General features: G+C 34.4%; 1 protein-coding gene across 3 annotated transcripts in view; it reads left to right on the top strand.

Moving 5' to 3' along the window:
• TSC22D1 (TSC22 domain family member 1) overlaps positions 1 to 20,739 on the top strand; it is a 158,650-nt gene that overhangs the window by 32,654 nt on the left and 105,257 nt on the right. The window contains exons 3-4 of one of the 3 annotated variants that reach the window (XM_027873511.1): positions 16,612 to 16,768; positions 17,594 to 19,086. The exons of 1 other annotated variant lie outside the window; for it this stretch is intronic. In XM_027873511.1, coding sequence (XP_027729312.1) covers positions 16,612 to 16,768; positions 17,594 to 17,611 — 175 coding nt within the window. In that variant the 3' untranslated portion in view covers positions 17,612 to 19,086. Of the gene's footprint in view, positions 1 to 16,598; positions 16,769 to 17,593; positions 19,087 to 20,739 lie in introns of those variants that run through there. One more of the 3 variants, XM_027873512.1, reaches the window with a different exon arrangement.

Raw genomic sequence — 20,739 nt, forward strand, 5'->3', positions numbered from 1 at the left:
GAAAAAACAAAGTGAAGAAGGCAATGTCACAGGAGAAATGAAGAAAGAGGTGGAGGGGGTAGAGAGCAAAGGAGAAGTAGACTGAGAAAGATGGCTGTCTAGTGAGCCAAATGCTAATGCTACCAACAGTTGCCTTAGGATTAGTGTCACCATAACATAGTTGATTGCTTTGGTAAACCTAGCATTAGAAAACATCTTTAAATAACTCAGTCTGGTTAAGTTGTTCTGTCAACCAGAAATTTGTCATTTCAGTCCTTTGCTTGTGTAATGATAATTATTAGTCATCAACTTTCCGATGAAAGATCCTAAAGTGCCTTCCAAATCATCAAAGAGTTAAATGATACTTGGTTTAGTATGTATTGTGTATTATATATAATTATTTAAAAACTGGGAGTCTGAATATACTATATATTCTTATTTCCTATTATCTTGAATGTTTAAGGAGAACTTTTTTTTTTTAAATAACAATACAGAGTTACAGAGAATTCGGGTGTTTTTAACAAATATAAAAAGTTGAATCAAGAGCTTGACTCAGCATATACAAATTTTACATTTACCATGGTCCTTAAAACCAGTGATTCTTGGCTTGGTTTTATTGACATTCAAGGGCTTGGAGTGTTTCTAGATAATATAAGATGTCACACAATTATTTTTTTTCAAAATCCTAATTCATTTATGAGTTATTGAAATTCTCCCCATTGTTAGTGGGAAATAACAGTGCAAGCATAAGACATTGTTGACATCAAAGATGAATGCTAATCATTACTCTTAAACAAAAGTTCTAAAAGACATTTTATGGATAGACCATGTTTCTTGAATCCTATTTGTGAATGCAAAAAAATCTCATGAGAACAAATGGAGAGAATCTGGCTGTAGCATTGTGTTGATAATTGTTTTTATTTGATGTCATTGCTTCAAAAAGTGGAACTTAAGGAAGGACCTTTGGATCTTCTTTCAACTCCCTTCTTTCTTGGATGTGGAATTTGAGAAAAGAACATTTGCTTAAGGTTACATTTCCAGATAGTGGTAGAAATATTATTAAATTGTAGGTCTTCAGACTGGTAATATAATACTTTCCCTAAGTATGACATGCTGGGATTATTAATTCCAAATACAAAAGTATAAACATTAAAATAAAAGACTGCCTAGTAGACCTCCTGGGAAACACTCAATAGGCCATATTTTAAGAAACACAGATTTCAGAGGTTTCCATTTCTTTCAGGAAATATCCATACCTTTTCAGATGTGTCTTTATGTATATTTCATAGTATGTATTTGGGGGAAGGTGGAGTAAGAATGGTGAAAACCTTTTTTGTTCTGCACTGACAACTGGAGTACAAAAGTATTGCTAACCACCATTTATTTTCTTTTTCTAAATGAAGAATTATAAATAAAAACTTAGGTCATTTCACATTTACTATGGTCCTTGAAACTAGTGATTATGTGCTCTGTGTTTTAGGTAGTCCAAGACTAGACCAGGTCAGTTTGTGGAAACAAGTTCAATACTTGATGTCATCAACCTAGCTAAGTGCTATAGATTTTTTGGATTCCTTTTTGTGAAGCTTCTTTTCTTTTGTCAATATAACGACCAGTTTGTTTCACTAAAATGTCCCTTATAACTAGAAATCCCTGCTGGCCAGGGAGGCTGAGTGAAGTTGGTAGCTTGCTTGAGTTCAGGAGTGTTGGGTTGCAGGACGATCAAAACTATTTGGATATATAGACTAAGTCTGGAAGCAGTGCAGTGAGCCAGTGGAGTGGAGGGGCATCAGGCTGCTTAAGGGGGAGAAAGGAGCAACCGCTGCATGGTAGCCTGGGCCAGTTATTGAAAGACACCCGTTCTTAAAGCAACTGTAACAACGATCATAAAGTCAACTCTTCATCTTGGTCCTCTGACTGCCATTCTCTAAAATCTATCACAACCAGACTGATGTGAAAGTACTAAGATTTGAGAATGATAATATTTTAAACTGAATTTAAGAGAGAAGCGAGATGAATTTTTAGCATTGTTAGCGAGAAGATCTTCATCACATTTGAGAAATGTGATGACTTCCAAATGGCAGTTTGGAAATGGACAAGGAATTGTTGCTGAATGTAAGTACATATGCATCTTATTTTCCTATTCAGGTTATCTATTGAACTATGTTCATTTTCTTTCCCCTCTTTTCTATATGTATCAGTCTAAAGTTTTTGTTATTTGGCTGGCAATAAGATCCTAGATTTAGAGCTGGATGGGATTTAGCAAGTCATTTAGGCCAATTCCATAATTTTACAAATGAAGAAACTGAGGCCTGTAGAGGTTAAGTGAAATTTGCCTAGTCATTCAGTAATACTAGCAGAGCTGGAATTAGAAACCAGTGTCTTCTGATTTCAAATCCACTACTCTTTCCATTATACAGTATTGCTTGTATTATAAGAATATCTTTAAAATAAATGTAATCTGAAAATAAAAAAAATCTCAGATAACTGGTGGGGCAATAATTTTACACAGTATTTCACTTTATTATTTGATATCTTTAAATAATAAGATCTAGTGCATTTAAAGTGATTTAATTTACAGATATTTGAATTATGGACAGTTTTGGAGACAGTAGTGATGAAATGAAAAAACTTGTATTGCTGAACATTTTAAATTTAAATATTTGAATTTTGTCTTTTGTATCATACTAAAATAAAATAGGTGATTTAAGGAAAAAGTAGACCATATTAGCTTTCCCATTCTCCATACTTTCTTGTTTTCAAACAAAAGATATTAAAACAAGGTAGAAATTAAAATGCCTAGTATTTGTTCTTTACCTCAGACTTTGATGCTTAGCCTTGTCTTACAGACCCTTCTCTGACTTCTAAGCCTTGAAAAAATTGTTTCTTGTGTATCCATAAAGGTAGCTAATTACTTGAGGTCTTTTTATTTTGGGGGCTATTTTATGCTTTATCCTGAAGGCTGTAATGGATTTACAAAGTTTATTTCTGTGGTCAAACCCAGACTATGATTACTACATCTCCTTAATTACATGTCATTATATTGTCTTTAGACATTCACATAAATAATATCCTCCTTCTGCCTCCCCTTCTTTCACCTCCCCTGTACTAGTTTTCATCAATTTTCTTTTTCAGATGTGTGTTAATTTTCATCCACTGACTTGGATGTATCAAAATAACAATGGAAGTAGAGGGAAGCAGGTGTAAGTGATTTTGGTGGTTTTAAGAACCACCAGAATTAAAACTACCGGAATTAAAATGTATCAACTTAGCCAAACCAGTTTGACCAGTTTTTCTGTGTATGATCTGGCTTGATGGCACACAAGCCTGATTGACAGGTTCTGCAAACCCTACTGGATGGGGGAGGGAGGGTGGCCCTTTTACACAGGAAATTGATTCTGTGCATATAGCAGTTAACCTTAGGTTATTCTTTAGGAGCTTGGAAGTCAAGATCATTGATTAAAAGATTTTTCACTTTAACAGATCCTCTGTGTGTGTGTGTGTGTGTGTGTGTGTGTGTTTGTGTGTACGTGTACACACACAATTTTCTTTTCATCCTTGAAACTATTGTCATATTAATGAATGCTAAGAAATGTCTGACCAAAACATTTTTAAATGAATAGACATATCCTTTGGATATGAAATGAGAGTGATTTGTTCAAAGTAATTTTAAGTAGCATTGATATTTTGCATCTGTGGCTTTATCATTGTGGATATTGTTTTTATCTATAAATCACAATCAACCTCTTGTCATCTTGCGCGCGTCGCCTCCCCCCATGTGATTCTTAAGTGTGTCTTTACATATATCCTCTGTAGAAGCTCCATGTACCTTTTGAGCCTGCCTTATAATTCTTTTAATGACTCAGCAATATTGGTTAACACTGAACACATTCTAGCTTTGTGACTGGCCCACTTCTTTTTGATCTCAGGCATTCTATGCCACTTCTTGCAGGCAAATTATTATTGGTGACATGCTTCTAGATGGTATACCTTGACCCCTGTGTGTCTTTCCATTACTCTTGGGTGATTTTCATCCTGTTGAAATCATGGTGTTGCATGACTTGCAGTTATGTGGCATCACTAGACTATTCATTGGTAATAAATGAATGGCCTTGATACTGCTTTTGAGTACTTCTGTAAGAATTGAGGAAGAAATCACATGTAATTAAATCTTGTGCTTTCCTAAAATTTAATAACTTCAGTTATGGTGTGACAGCAATAATCTTAAATTTTATTTGTAAATGGTAGGATGAGTGCATTACCCAATTGTATACAATGTATTTTTATTTCAGATTCTATGACAAATGAAAAATGGATACTGTTAAGTGAAAAGGTAAACACAGTGTCCTATTGCTGGCAAGTTGATGTCCTCATTTGGAAGAAGATTCAATTTTCTTCTAAATGCATTTGTAGATCATTTCTACATGTAGGCTGAGTTGTTATGGTTTATATAATAAAAGTTGAAAAACTGTGCATAAGACTCTGAAGACAGGTATATGACTGTCTTCATATGTTCCAAAGATTGTGTCTTCTTGACTTCAAAGATGGAGGACATGTTGACTATTTGAAAGGTTTCTGCTTGCCTAAGAGCATGACTGAAGTTGCAAAGAAAGCCATTTAGAACTTAATGGAAAGAAAGTTGACTAACAACTAGAACTGTCCCAAAGTTAGATAAGGTTGCCCCAAAGGTATTGGTTTTTCTCTGCCTGGAGGCCTCCAAGTGAAAGCTAAATGAACCCCCTTGGGCCATCTGGGATAGATGGACCTTGAGGTTCCTTCCAGTCCTCTGATCTGTGAATTGTTAGCCTTTTATTGGGCAGAACTAACACATAGGTATTGATTTGTTTAGGCTTTTCAACCTGTTGTCCTCGGTAAACCCAAGAGATTTTGTAAGAGCAGAGGTAGAGAAGGTTTCTCATTTCTATTTTAATATTCTTATTAGACATAGCCTTTTCAGGCTCAGCAGAAACTTTTCTCTTTCTACAATACTTGATATGACCTTGTTCCTTTTGAATTCTGTAAACTTTATTACTTGTCAGACTTCCACATGTGGATAACAGAAATTTAGTTGTGATTAATTTGTGTTCAAATTTTCAGTCTTTTAAATATATATTTTCGGTATATTCTAATATGTGAATGATATTTCTAAGATGTTAGCACAAAGTACGATTATTGTATTATGTCACGATACTATTCATTTTGATGCCCCTATTTCAGGTTTATTTGTTAATATATATGAGTACCAAAGAGCCTTTTTTTTTTAAATAGTTTCATAGTGGTGCTTTTTAAAAGGAAAAATTAAGCAGAAAAAATTCTGATTCAAGTTACTTTGGGGGAAATGAGGTATAAATTTTATTAAAATTTTCTGATTGAGTTTAGTTTTAAAGTGTTTTGTTTTTTCAGCTATATCTTTTAATATATTTAATAACTAGAGTTAAATGTCAAAATATTTGTGTAACAACACAGTTCAGTCTTAATATCCATGGCATAAAAAGTTCACTTCTTTGATCCCTCACTTGAACCAAGTAGGTTCTTCTAGATCAAAGACTTAGTATTATCTCTCCAAACATATTGTCTTATCATATTTGCAGTAGGAAGGAAAACACAAATCCATTCCAATCTGATTTCTTTTGTGATCCTAGTACAGAGGATGACTTCTAACCAATATTTTGGTTAATTTTTTTGAAAGAAAATAGGGCCACATTTTCCTTTTTCCTATGAGGTTTATTGCTATAGAAGGGTGATCATGAGTCCCTAACTGCTCTGCCAGTGGAGCATAAGCTCTGGAAGCTTTGCTCTTGGGACCCAATGGACTCTAGGTCTGCCAGACACACTAGCTGACCTCATTGATGTGGCAGAGATTTTCTGGCCTGCAACAGCTCTCATAGGTCATTGGCCAACTGCTAGGGGTCTTGTTCTCTTTGGGGGCAACAAGGAATGCCCATGTCTGCAAAATCACAGACCTCTGAAGGTTTAAAGTGTTGTTGAACATATTGATTGTGTAACAATAGTAGATGTGTTGTAATAGGTGTTCCTTTACTTTGAATAACTTAAAATAGGCCAACATTCATTAAACCATAAGAGCATAGCAAAATCAAAGTCACAGCAAAAAAGGTAAAAGGTGAAAAAGGAGAAGAAAAGACAAGAAGCATGAATAGTTGGCTTAAGTTATTTAGGATGAAGAAATGCCACAAAACAAGTTTGCTTGGCTGAGTTCAAGAATGCTCATTCTACTAAAAGTTGTGTTCATGGGGTTTTTTTCATTTGAATTGTGACTGCATAGATTTGCCAGCTTTATTATTCAGAAGGTGGTTTGGAGCAAGCAAACTGTTAAGTTTTTGTGGTTTCAGTTATTCTGGTGCTTATAGTTCACACCATCTATGAAAAAGGTAGCTGGAGAGCTTTTTCATTTTTATGGCTGGATTTTGTCTTTTCTGCTACTTAACACATGCTTGGTTTTATGCATCTATTTTAAACTGTTTTCCTTTCCCATTATGTACTTTGTTGTATCAGTCAGAGCAACAGAATGGAGGTGGTTATCTCTGAAGTCTAAGTAGCAATGTTTTCATTGTACCTTAGCTGATAGTTGTTAGGTAATTAGGTGAATGATTTGCCTTTGATGATCCCTTTATGCTATAATCTTTTTTTGTATGGGAATTTTCTTAGAAGATGAAGAAAAATCTTTCAAAACAGCTGGTATTCCATAATCTTGTAATCACTGTAGACTAGTTTAAGCAGCTGAATCCCTTAAATTGCTCTAATAGATAAAGCCACTAAAAACTTTCAAGAGATTGTCCAGTTAAATATACTCATGAAGCAGTGGGTTTTTTTTTCCTGTTTGTTTGTTTGTCTGTTTTCTACACATCTAGGATTTTTTTATCCTAGACTTTTTTTTTTGATGCTTTTAAAGTTATTCACATGTGGGTTTACAGAGAGGGGAAGAAAGTCACTAGTGACTTGGAAATGATTTTTCCTATTTTCTGACTTTCCACTTAAATGTTTACTTAGTGATAAATGTTAATTGAATGAGTTTTTCTTTCAAAAATGTCTTCAAATTTTGCAATACAGTTTGAAAGTATATAGTTTCAGCTCATGTTAAAAAGTATGTTGCTTTTTGAGACTGGATATGTAAGAATTTTCATTTTAAAACCCATACACAAGCATAAAAGCAAAGCAAAATAAATTCACTTTTTTTAGTCCAAAGTATCCATGAGCTATTTCTATTTCACATTGAAAGCTATAATTATAAATATTGTAGTTCTGAGTGGATTATACAGAATTTAACATAGTGGAGCATTGCTTCTGACCTTTTGCTTTTCATTTCATTGTTGGAACCTACCCCTCCATAAACGGATAAAAATTAACCAAAGCAAAGCTCTAGCTATACCATATATAGAAACAGGACAAACTCTTTTAGTGATATATATAAAATAAAGTGATTCATGTGTAGACAGCCAGTATTAATGAGAAATAACCCTCTGACTTTGTTCTTGGGTGGTTTTCCCCTTGCAGATCTTAGCTTTTTTGGTGAGTTGCTTTTTTCTTCAAATTATCTACTAAAGCACTTACTTTGTATTTCACCTCACCAGATTTACCAGAAGAACGTGTTAGAAAAATTATTGAAAGAAAGATAATTCTTTTAGATATTAAAGATAACCACATTTTTAAAAATTGTCAAATAGAAAGTACAAAATTATCTTAGCAATTTAAAGCCAAGTTTATTTTGTATTTGGCCAAAAAAAAATTGCATCATCTTAGGGAAGTCCCTTGAAAGAATTTTTACTGTATTCCCTAAAGGCTAAGACGTTAGGGGTAATGTTTTCTTTGTCTTTATGACAGAGAAGCTAATGAGCATTTTAGTTTTGTTTTAGATACCAAATACTTGATTGCAGAAACACTCACTTCCCCCCCTTTTCTTATTCTGTGTCTTGATCATTGACTTCTTCCTTGTTGCTTGTTTTTTTCCCCCTTCTCTTGGAGCTCAGTGACCATTTCTCTTGGCAGTTTGAGGGAGTTTTAGGAAGTATTGTTGGATTCGAGACCAATGTGCTCTAGAACCAACAAGGATTGAGTGATAGCTTAGGTCTTAACAGTGTACCAGGGGAAAATGATGCCTCATCTGCTTCAGAACTCAGGTTTGATCATCCACATTTGTAAATGATGTGTTATGGCTGAATCGGCAAGTTCAGGTTCAGATAATCACAGTCACATACACAAATGATTAAAAGTGGTGACATCTTATCACATAGTATGTTGCTTATATTGTTAAATCTTTAAAGAATTAGTACTCTTTCTTCTCCCTTAGGAATAGGATAGTGTGTTGAATGCATGTATCTTTTCAGTCCTGCTTTCTTACCTCTCTCCCCCTTCCTGTCCCCATCACTCAAATATCCTCCCAATCTATTCAGGGCCTTGCTTTCTTCAACTCTTCATTTCCATTGCTCAGAGTTACTGACCTAAGTGTGAAACCCCCTTTCCTCATATTCCTATCCAGACTACTCATGTCCTAGGATCATTCTACATCTTCTTTTTTCTTTTAAACCAACCTTCCTATTCTGTATGGAATCCTCATTCTATTGTGAATAAATTTCCCTCTAACCTTTACTTTTTCTACAAGTACTCCATCCAGCTTCTTGCTTTAACTGATGCTTGACTTATTCCAGATGACGTGTCTTTCTTGGCCCTTTCTATTTTGGTCTCTCCTGGTTTTTTTTTTCCACTCACAGGGCAGAAGAGAAGTATATGCATACTCTTTGCTCCATTAGTACTTCAAAGCATCTTCTTTCCTTGAGACAACTTTATTTCTTATGAGGTGTACTTATAGTACAATTATTCATTCTCTACAACTGTTGTTTGGGTGCAGGACACTTCCCCACCTTTCTAGGTGACTTGATTATTTTCTTTAAACCCTGTTGGCATAATATAATCTTCTGTGACTTTAAGGTCAACACACATAACTCCTTTTAACACTCTAGTCTCGGTGCCTCTGCAGCATTGTCAGTGTCCTTCGTTTACTTTGGCCACTCACAGAAATACATATTCCTTGAATCTCACTATGGGAACCTACACTCATAAGCAGATAAATGTTTACCGAAACATGTGTGTAGTTGAACTATGTTGGGTGTTATAGGGAGAAAAGACTCTTTAGCCATTTATAGAAAATGAAATGATTCATGTTAAGAGAGATGAAAAATTTCTCTAGGCAGTATTTCTTATATAGCTCTTTTGGGTGGGTCTCTTTTATCTAATTCTACAAAGCAGTTTCTTATTTGTATTTAATCACACCAAATTTATCAGGAGAGCCTCTGTTTTCAGTAACCTTTCAAAAAAAGGCATGCTTTTAGATATTAAAAGACAAATTATCTTCAAAGAACCTGTTGAATGGAAAGTACATAATTACTTAGGAAATTTTAAGCCTGGTTTATTTTGTACTCAGTTTCCACCTGAGTCCTTTTGAGAAATCTCTGATAATATAATTTGGCAAAAGTAAAGAATTACTGAGCTTTTTTACATTCGGATTCTTAGATTCTGAAATGTCTACTTTCAGCCACATCTTCTGTCTTTTCTCCTCTCTTGTTGCCCTTCTGTACCCTGATTTTAATTTGCAGTTCATTGAATCTTAATATCATAGGTTGAGAGCTGGAAGGGACCTTGGAGTACAAGCCTCTCTTTTTTTAAATTATCATATTAGTCATGTTGTAAGGAAGAATTAGAACCAATAGGAAGAACCACAAGAAAGAGGACACAACAAAACAGAAGGAAAAAAAAAAGAGCAAATAGTATGCTTCAATCTCAATTCAAACTCCATCTTTCTCTGGATGTGGATAGCATTTTATCGTGAGACTTTTGGAGATGTCTTAGATTCTTGCATTGCTGAGAAGAGCCAAGTCTATCAAAGTTAGTTATCGCACAGTGTGGCTGTTACTGTGTACAATGTTCTCCTGGTTCTGCTCACTTCACGCAGCATCGAGCCAAGTCTTTCCAGATTTTTCTGACGTCAACAAGCCCTTCATTTTACAGATGAGAGAACAGGCACGGAGAGATTAAGTAACTTGCCTGTTTATTGCAAATTGTTCCAGCCCATCTGATCTCTGCTCAATCTGAGCTCCATCCTTTGTCAGCTACTTCAGGTAGATTCTTGCTAGCATCCTAGACCACTTTACTCCTGACTTTCTATCATATTTATTCTGATAAGCTAAACCTTAGACAAAGCACATCATCACCATTCACCCTCTTTACTCCTTATCTCGTATTGTGGAACATTTGGAGGGAAAGGCATGTAACAGCAACAATTGATTCTACTATATAAATTTGTGCTCTCAGCAATCATTATACATTGCTCTCCTCTGTGGTCGAAACTGTTCATTTTGTTGTTCCTCACACATAAAATTCCTCTTCTCCTCTTCTCCTTCCAACTTCTGGGAAACAGTCTTACCTCTACCCTTTAAAATCTCTTGATTTATTCAAAACTCTCTTAAGTGACATTGTCTACATTTTCTTTGTATAGGCCTTTCTTGATCTGCCCACTGCTATCCGCCACTCCCCCCAGCTCATTCATCTGGTATTCATTTTGTGTATATTTCTATGTATATTGCCTCCTCCTAGCTTCAAGGGCAGATTCGTGGTAGGTGCTTAATAGCAGGTGCTTGTTGGTTTATTCCATCATCTCCCTAGCTCACAAACTCTCAAACAGCTGCTCACACCATCTTACTTTGAGCATATGATTGTGGCACCTGCTTGGAGAAGAATGACCCTGTTTTAATGAATTTCTTCAGTTTTCTTCCATGTGGAGATTTCTCTGTATCTTCATTCCTCCTTTTCTTTTTTCTTCTTATCTCAAAGTTTCTAAAACTAAGCATGGTGTAGTGGGAATCAAGGATTTGGTCAAAAGATCTAGAGTCAGTTCTTCCATAATTGCTCCATGACTTTACTTAGCTGGCTTTCTTTGTCTATAAAATAAATTTCACTTGCTCTGCAACCTTCCTGGATTGTTTCAAGGCCCAAATACATTATGAAGTAGAATTATCATCATTCAATTAGTCAGTTTTATTTATTAAACGTCTGTGATGTGTCAGGCCTTATGCTAGGTCCAGGGGTACAAACAGAACAGAAGAGTCCCTCCTTTTAAGGAGTCTGAATTCTTTCAGATTCAGATTGGGAAAGTAACTTAGAAGACATGTAACTGTGCCCCATCATTATATAGATAAAACTGGGATTTGGAGAAGCTGTAACTTGCATAAAGTCACTTACCCAATAAATTCAAAACCTGGCATTCAAACTCCGGTCCTTTGACTCTAAATCCAGCATTCTTCCCATGGAAAGAAATGCTTCATAACCATAAAGTGCCATGCAAATGTAAATTGCTGTTGTTAGTTGTCCTAAAGCTGTTCTCTCTCATTCCTGCAGCACTGAGATGCTCCTTTGCCTTCGCTCTCTTCAGTCTTTGCCTCTCCTTAGTTGCTTTGATTCTTTTTCTTTGTTTTTTTTTTTTAATTTCAGCAACAGCTGGAACTCTTGCTTCTTTCTCCATTTCCCTATTCAGTGCTTCTCCCAAAGATCACTGATAACTTTTTGTTTCTAAACCCAGTGGCTTTTTCTCAGTCTTTACCTTCCTTTACCTTTCTGCCCCATCAGACTGTTGACTTCTTCCTTTTTTTCCATCATCTTGGTTTTCTTTCAGTACTTCTAATGGCACATTTGATGATGTCTCTTCTTAACTCCAAATAAAGGCATCTTCTTAGAATTTTTTTTTCCAAATCCTTCCTTGCTGGGCTCATCTTTTTTCATTGCTTCTACTTCTCATTTCATTGCAACTGATTCTTAAATCTGTTTATATAACATTGACCTTTATCAGCATTCAGGCCAGTATTCCCAACTGTTTATTGAATCTCTTCACCAGAATGCCTCCTACCAGCATCTTCAGTTCTACATATCCAAAACTAAAATTTTCCTCTAAATTGGCCATTTTCCCTTGACTTGCTTATTTTTGTAAGTGTCATCACTGTCTTTTCATTCACCTGTACTTGAAAACGTGGAATTAAATCTCTTTTACTTGCCCCCAACATTGAATCAGTCATTAGGTCTGTTAGTTTTACTTCCGCAGTATTTCTTACATCTGATCTCACCTTCATGTTCTCCCCTATTAATATCATATTTCAGATTCTCATTGCTTTGACTTTTGAGTTAGATTTTTAGTCCTGCTCTATCCTCCCAATATTTTCTTCCCCAAACCATCTTAGACATTATTTCCAAAAGCAAAGCCCTAAAGAGAGTTTTGATCATGTCACTTGTCACGTTCTATAAAGTCTAAATTTCTCAATTTAGCATATGAGGTTGAAGCTTTTTTTTTTTTTAATCTGCCAGTAACCAATTTTTCTAGTCTTTATCTCCTACTGTTGCCCTTCATGCATCCTATTCTTTAGCTGAACTCTACTATTTGTTCTTCCCCAAACATATACTCTCTATTTTCTTGCCTCCTTACCTCTGTGTCATTTTCACTGTTTGGAATGGCTTCCTTCATCTTTTGTTCAAGATTTTACTTGTCTTCTGATGCCCAGCTCGGATGCTTCTAACTTCTCTTTCCTCCTGGCTGAAAATATTCTCCTTCCTTTGAACTAGTACAATATTGAGTATTTCTTTAGAGCACTTAGTACATTCCAAGTGGGGTTGTATTTGTGTATTTTCTCCTGCTGGATGGTAAGTACCTTTGGCAACTTGCACCCTGTTTCATTTTAATTTTGCATTTTGCATGGCTCTTAGCACAGATGCTTTAGCTATCATAGACACTTAATTCTGTTTGAATTAAATCATTGAAAATTACCCAATCCACATAAAATGAAACCAGTTTAAAAAGTGAATTTATGTGTGGTTTATTTGTTACACATTTCAGAAAATTTACCAGAAAGGAATTAGGTCCAGAATACAATATTCCTTGGTTTGTATGTAACTAGTCTTTTACATTAAGTACTTCTTTAAAAATTTGAGATTCATGGAGTTTCTGTTCAGAGTCATTTTATCTTGGGATATGACTTTTAATATTTCATGAACTTGATCAGATTTGCAAAAATAAGTATATAAGAACCTATTTTGCCCAGTTAACTTAATTAGGAGTTCGTTCTCTACAAGTTGGAGTATATATGTTTTTTTGCTTCTTCCTTTTTTAGAGGACAGCTTAAAGGGATGATTCCTATTAAAATCAGTTGTTGCAAGCCTGTACCTCTTATGAATAAGAGATTTCATCATGTTGGGCGTGGCCTCAAATCCTTAGACTGCTTATAAAGTATTAAGACCTGAGGAAATGGAATTGCTGTGTCTCTTAAATGTTTCTAAAATCCTTTATATATTACTTTACAATCTATACTTTTATTATTTGAATAAGTATATTTGCTCTGCAAATTCTTAGTTTTCAAAATAAATCAAAGGTGCTAACCTGAATTAGGAGGAGCTTGAAAATTATTCTGTTCCCTGTCTATACCTATTCAATTTCTACCAATATCTTTCTAACCCATAAGTTAGTAAAGTATTTTGCTTTATTAACTTTCAATAAATAAAATAATAAACTTTAAATAAGTAAAATATTTTCATGAGGTCTGAGAAATAATTAAAGATTTTTCTTTCTTTAAATATGAGGCCTTCCCTTTAATTTCCTACTGAGTTGAAGCTGCATTAACCAGAAGCCAACATGAATTTGAGGGAGGTTTGCTACCATTTGGATAATGTGTACTTGAATAGTTGATTGTAACTGCTTGGGAGTTAACTATAATTACTTTTCATTAGGTGGGCCTGAAAACTTTTTTAAAGAAACCATACTAGAAGCCATTTCTATTCCATAACTGGGTTGGATGCCAGAATTTTAACTAGACCCACAGTAATAGAGGTAGTCTTCCTGACCTCAGATCCAGGAAGACTAGTAGAGAGTTTTGCTTTTGACACAGTCTGTCTTTTTGAACCTTAGCACCTTTCTAGGACTATGAAAGGTGCTCTCAGTCTTCAGGGAAAGAGAAGGAATTTCCTCTCTCCCTTAGTTCCTTACAGCAGTGAAATGTCATGGGTCTAGTCTCTCTGCTTTACCCACATTCATGAATTACATCCATTTGTGGGAACTTAAGAAATGAGAGGACACACATGTATTTCCCAGGTATTTAAATCAATTTCTGATTCGGCCTTGGAGTGCATAAAGGGTAATAGTAGGAGAGAAAGGCAAGCTGAAGACAGGTCTTTAGCTGAGTACAGTCTACTGGGTAATAAATCATTTTTTAGCCAGTTAAAATCAAATACAGCAAAATACTGCTAACTCATATTTCACTAGTTTGGAGTTTGTTCTGATGACCTAGGATGTTTGTTTTCCTTTCAAAATAAAAGCAAAATTAAGCAGATTGTAGAAATACAATTTTATGAAGAATGTTTCCTGGCTAGAAGAAATAGTTTTCCGACACTTAAAAAACTTTTAGATAGCAGTTGCCATGGAAACATAGGCTATACTGCTGGAACTTTTTTAGAATATGCTAATTAAAACTTTTTTTTTCAGTTCATTAAAGTTGTTTGCTAAAGACTCTTGCTAAATGACATCTAGTGAATTACAGATACATATATACATCCATACATATAACTTATAAATAATGAAAATAATTAAAATTGCATTTCTTTCTTTAAAAAAAAAGTTTCTATAATGAAGAAAATCTTACTACTTTATTTGTTCAAACTTCATTTAAACTTGTTCCCTTGTTCCAGTCCTTACCCTCCCAAGAAATTAGTGAAATTTATTATAAGGTATTTCAGTAGCTTACTGATCTAATGGTATGTTCTCTTTGAAAACAAATTTAGGACTTTGAATACATCTATTAGACTTTTATTATTAGCTTATGTGCTAATGACTAGACACTTATGAAAGTTGATATGGGTTTTATACCAATATCTTTTGGCTAAATTATATTTTCCCTTGGTCACCTACTTTCAGGTTTCATTTTCAATTTTTTTTGATAGGGATGAAATTTTAATATTGATGGTTGTTGCTGTTTTTCTCTTCTCATTTATCTGTCAAGTTTTTTACAGTGGCAGTTAAGCATTTTTTCTGATTACCATTTCTTTCTCTAAGGTCTTATTACCTCTTTCTTTGGAAAACAAAGAGTTCTTAAGGCACAAGGTCACGTCAGTTCAGACTTATTTCACTCGTGCAGTTAGATCATGAAATAACCATTCCTTTTCAGCTCAGAACAATTCCAATTTGGCGAGCAGAGCCAGGAGGTGGGTCTAAAAGGTGAACTGAGAGCATTATGACACCAAGTGTTATTTTGGTTGTTGCAGCCTCCCTAAGTCCAGGGTAACAGAGTAAGCATTCAGTAATACTTGTGAATTGTTTGATAGTTAGGAGGAGTACAGGCTTTTAGCCACTCACAGGTAAGAAACCTTTTAAATAGCAGATTGGAGAGAGACTATTTCATGTCAGATTTATTTATCCTCTTTTGTTCATCTCCCAAATCCATCTCCCATAATAGAATAGTAACTAGTTGGCTAAAAAAGAAGAGCATCACAAGAATCTTCATATCCAGCACTAAATCTGGAGTTCTTCATAGTGTTTTCTTTCTTACAGAAAGAATAATTCAACCTATTTTTCAAGGTACCAATAATAAATCCTTCAACCCCCTTAATTCTTGTCACTTATATCTCTATGACCTTCTCTCAGTGTGTGCTTGATTAGAAACTAGGACCTTTACACATTTTTTCTTTTCTACTTCCCATAATAAGAGTTTTCTCTTGTATATCTTTATTGTCTATTAGTTGAACACATCTCCCAGTTTTATTTTCTGCATTGTAATCATTAGCAATAACTTCTCTATCTTTGACGCTGTCCTGAATGCCAAATGATCACTCTGTCTTTCAGTATTCTCCTTGATTCTGTAGCTAACATACTCCATTCCTCCCCACCCAAGCAGTTTTCTTTCTTAGCCTGAATATTAGAGAAATGCCTTTTTATCGATACGTTTTCAGAAGTCTTGACTAAGTTTATATTTAGTTTTGGTCAGACTCTTACAAGGGAGGGACTGAAACTTGCAGCCTAATGTTGCTTCTTTGTGTTGGTAATGACTTACAAACTAAGGACAGATTCAGTCTCTTAGGATATTACCAAGGTTTGTAGACAATTCTTATTAGTTTTGTTAATGGCCTATTCTTTGAAAGCCATCCTTTTGTCTTTGACATCAGGATTAACTGCAGTGGAACTCCCCTTTGACTTTATATATAGATGATTAACTTTCACTGTTCCCTCTAAGATAAATTCACTCTTGTTTCATATCGGTTTTTTAATCTTATACCAGTTTTCTGTCTCATGCTGTATAGTTTGAAAGTAAACACTCAACTTTGAGACTAAGTTGATTTTCAAATAGTATGTTATAGACTACAATATTATGTCAAAAATATATTATTAGACTCAAGCCCAGTCATTTCTCAACAGTGGCCAAAGAATTTATCATTTGTGGTGGTAACGTTTTTGGAGATTGTTAAGGTGCTAAAGAAATTATACAGAAAAGCAGCTTCTTTTTACCCTGAGAATAAGCCATTACAAACTCAAATGATCAGAGATTGTAATTTCTTAATAAGAGTTTTTTTCTTAAATCTATATTCAGCTCTCTATTTCAGTGCTTCTCCCCTACCAGAGGTGCAAGGAATGATCCTAGAACCACAGATACAGCCAAGACCACGGAGAGCTTTTGACGTCAGGGGTCCACTTTCTCCACTGAACCATTGGAGGCAGAATATCCAGCTTCTGGAGAGAGTGGGAAAGAATAATAAACAAGTGGGTGCTTTCCATTATTTACTTGGGTTTCTTTATAGATCTGAGTGTTCTTCCATTTAGTTAAACCAGTGATTTCACTGGGTTCATGCAAGAACCAAATAATGTTGCAGTTGATTTTTCAAAGAGTATTATCTATTTCTGGTTCCTGTTTCAAAAAAAGGAACTAGAATTAATTCTACCTTCCCCTCACCACCTCCTCCCATTTATGAAAGTATTGAGTGATGGGGACATGAATGAATGGTGACTGCATCTATAGCTTTCATAGGCATTTCAAGATAGAAGCTGAGGCTGTTTTAGCAATTAATTTTGTATTGGTAGACACTTTGATGCCCTGCTATGTCCCAAATGGCTCAAAAAGTTTATGTTTCACTTTTGAGCACTCTGGATATCTGAATGCTTGTATTCTGCAGAACTAGATGTCCAGGTATTATTCTGTCCTGCAAGTTAGGTGTACGGGATTGAAATTGTTACCAAATTGGTCTACATCCTACCCAAACTTGAGGATTTAATGTAAGTTAATTATAGGCTTCGTTCTATAATATAAATACAAATTAATTTAAACATCAGGATATTTATCTGTTGAAGCTGATTTTAAATATACTCAAAGGTAGCTTTCCTTATCCTGAAAAATGCTATTTATGTCAAAAGAACTTTGACTTAGATTTTTCTTAGTTTTGAAAGTTCTTGTCATCTATGATGGGTAGTCCTTTGAACAAAGTGCCTTTGTCCAGTTTGCATTTCTCCATGGTAGACTCCTACCGTGACTTCAGGTATCTTGATAATGGGTTAATGGGAGACTGGTTTATTTCTTCTCTAATTGACCAGATTTCTTTCAACTGGTAAACATCATACTACTTCAGCAAAAGGAATTTCTCTAGCAGAGTCTTCATGGATGATGGCTGTCACATATGCCAACACCAGCAGTTTGGAAGGCAGTGGTGAATGGACCAGTGTAAGATATCTAGAAGACACAAGGATGAGAGAATCGCCTTCTTTCCATTAAAAACTTTTAAATTTGCTTTCTGGCTTTATATGATGACCTGTTGGTGCTGGAAATGGAAAGGCTTTTACATAATGAACTAATCATTTCAGATTGGAGTTATGTTTACGTGACCATGAAAATAATTCTTTTCATTCAGAAGACTGAGCTGCAGGAAGTTCCAAACCCTATTCTCTTTAAAAGCGGTTCTAGAGAATTTTCGGCACCCTTTGGTTTTAGCAATGAACAGACGGAGCACATTTTTCTGCAGTGGTATAGGGAATCTAAAGTGGGTGGCCAAACTGAGATATTCTTAACACAATTGATTCCTTGCCTCATGTTTTAAAGGAATTAGGAAGATGAGAGAGTTTAATTTTCTACCTGTATCTTATTTGTACTTACTGTAAGGAACTATTGTGATCTGAAATCCTAACTGTTTTCTAATCTTGGGCCTTACCACCATCACATTCATTAAATCTATCTACAAAAATTCCAGTTTAGTAGTAGAAGAGGCTACACTATGAGTATATTCTTAGTCCAACTTGGTCTGTCTTCTAATGTGGTATATATCGGTTTAACTTGAGGTATGGTGCTGCAAGAAGGTGTGCCTAACTAGAATGCACACTTCAATTTCAGAAAGCTCAGAGACAACTTTTTTAAAGTTATGTGATGGAGATTTGTTAAACATTAGTTACTCTAAACTCATTAATGAGGGGAAGTGCTTATTTGGATGTTGATATATGACTCTGATTTATATTTGATTAAAGTGCAGCATTGCACATTTTAAAAATTGAAAATGTAGTTCCAGAGTTGTTAAGATTAATGTGGAAGATTTTGCTGCTGGTTCCCATACACCCTTCCCTTTTCCCTTGCCCCAAATTTCCACATTCCTTTAAATTTTTATTTTTGTTATAAAGAAATTATTATACATATAATTCCTTAATAGAGGAAGATGTGTAAAAGATACTCACACTTAGCTTTGAACAGAGTTATCTTTGAAGGGGTTTGAATTCCAATAAATGTACCATTTCAATTTATTCCTAATTTTATTTCCTCAATGCAGACTAAAATGATTCGATAGTACTCAATAATTTTACAGAAATAAAAATTTAAAAGTTCAGGAAACAAAATAATTTTCTTGAAAATCAAGTTAAACTCCATAAACCATGGCACAAGCCAAAACCAACTTTCAATTCAAGACATTATATTTTTATTGTTGGTTGGTTATTGCAGTTTTAGAGATGAATAGTAATTTAATCTCAATTTCTTGCATTAAATTCCAGTAATTCCTTAAAGTTTACTTTTTAAAAAGTGCCTGACTCTATAGCTAGTGCCTAAAAAGATTTTTAAAAATTAAACTTGTATTCTTATGTGAATTTATTTAAATTCTACTTTGTTTGCCTAAACTTAACATTTTCTTGACAAATTTTTGAATATCTGGTGTCAATAAGACAATAGATTGTATATAGTACTATATTTTTCAGTGTTTTTTTTAATATGACCATCAAGACAAAGCTGATATTTTTCTTAGTGTGGCTAATATTTTTGAATATTTGTACATATGATTACTCTATGTTGAATAAATGTTTTCTACATGAAAAATGTGCTTATTTATAAATGACTTATTTGTATTTCAGGAATAGACATTGAAAACGACAGTTTAAAAATGAATTAAAAATTTTGTATTTTCTCTAGACATCTCTGAATAGTATACTATTTAATCTATTTTTGTTCATTTGGAGGGTGTTCTATTAAAAGTGGAATGGATTTAAATGAAAACTGTTCTTTGCACAGTTAGTGTGTGTGAAGTAAGTAATTTTATTTAGTCTGCTTGTCTACATTTTTAATTTAGCTCAATCTTTGCTATTTGTCTTCAGAATAATTTATTTTGAAGATATTTTTTCATCAGAAAATGAGATTTGTTTTGGTACATAGCAAATAAACATTCTAAAATATGGCATTTTTTAGCCTTCAGTGGCAATCTGTAAACATTGTTTAAAATTTAAATTTCTCTGTGAATCTCTGTAGTATGACGTAATTTAAATGACATTACTTAAAAACTGGACAGATTAAAACAGTTGAAAAAAATCCTGAAATTTGAAAATGACAGCCTGTGTTGAGAATCTGGTTTACTCACAGATGACAAAAATTGTTGAAGGGGAGAGTGTCATATTTTAGACTCTGCCTCAACTCACTGATGTGGAAAGAGAAATCTCACTATTTGTTAACTCTTAGTGGTTAGTAACAGCCCCAAAGTCTTGGCTTAAGTTCAGATGAGTTAATATGTGCTTTGCAAGTCTTAAAGCACTATATCAATTCGTGTTTTTATCATCATCATTATTATTAGTACACTCAAGTGAGACGCAACATGAGAAAGGAGAGTATTTGGTGTTGAGTAAGGGTTAGGTCTTTTTGGAGACATCAATTTACTTGGATCAGATGGAAGAATTTACCTTTTTCTGTGCAGAGTCCACTAGAAGCACATGGATTTATCTCTGGGATATGAAGAGGAATTTCACCAGAAATGGACTTTGCAGATTCAGGATAAGATTGAGATGGAGTTTTAGGCAAGAAATTTCTAGTTAAAATAATACTTTCCTGGGGCCCAAAATAAATTAGGTTGGCCTGAAATGAAATAGTGGTCTTATGAGCAGAATAAAATTTTTTAAAAATATATATTTATATGTATAGAATATGACCAGTAATAATAGTACTGAATGTTTTCAGGCTCATTGCTGTTGGGTGGCTGCCTTCTGGTAAGTGTGTTGGTTAGAGGCTAGTAAAGACGGTGCAGATTGATCGCATTTTTGGAATGAGACTTTAAAGAATTCTTGATAAAACTGAGCTCTGTAGCATCTACATACTTTATACCAAAGGGTATGGTAAGTTTTTGCTTATTAATAAAAGGAAACAAATGCCAGCTCAAACTTTGAAACTGCTTTTTAACCAACATATAGCATTAATCTTGACTATGCCTATAAAATCATTTTTG

The sequence above is a fragment of the Vombatus ursinus genome, unplaced genomic scaffold (genome assembly GCF_900497805.2).
Source record: "Vombatus ursinus unplaced genomic scaffold, bare-nosed wombat genome assembly UNPS02014802.1, whole genome shotgun sequence".
In the NCBI taxonomy this organism is placed as follows: Eukaryota; Metazoa; Chordata; class Mammalia; order Diprotodontia; family Vombatidae; genus Vombatus; species Vombatus ursinus.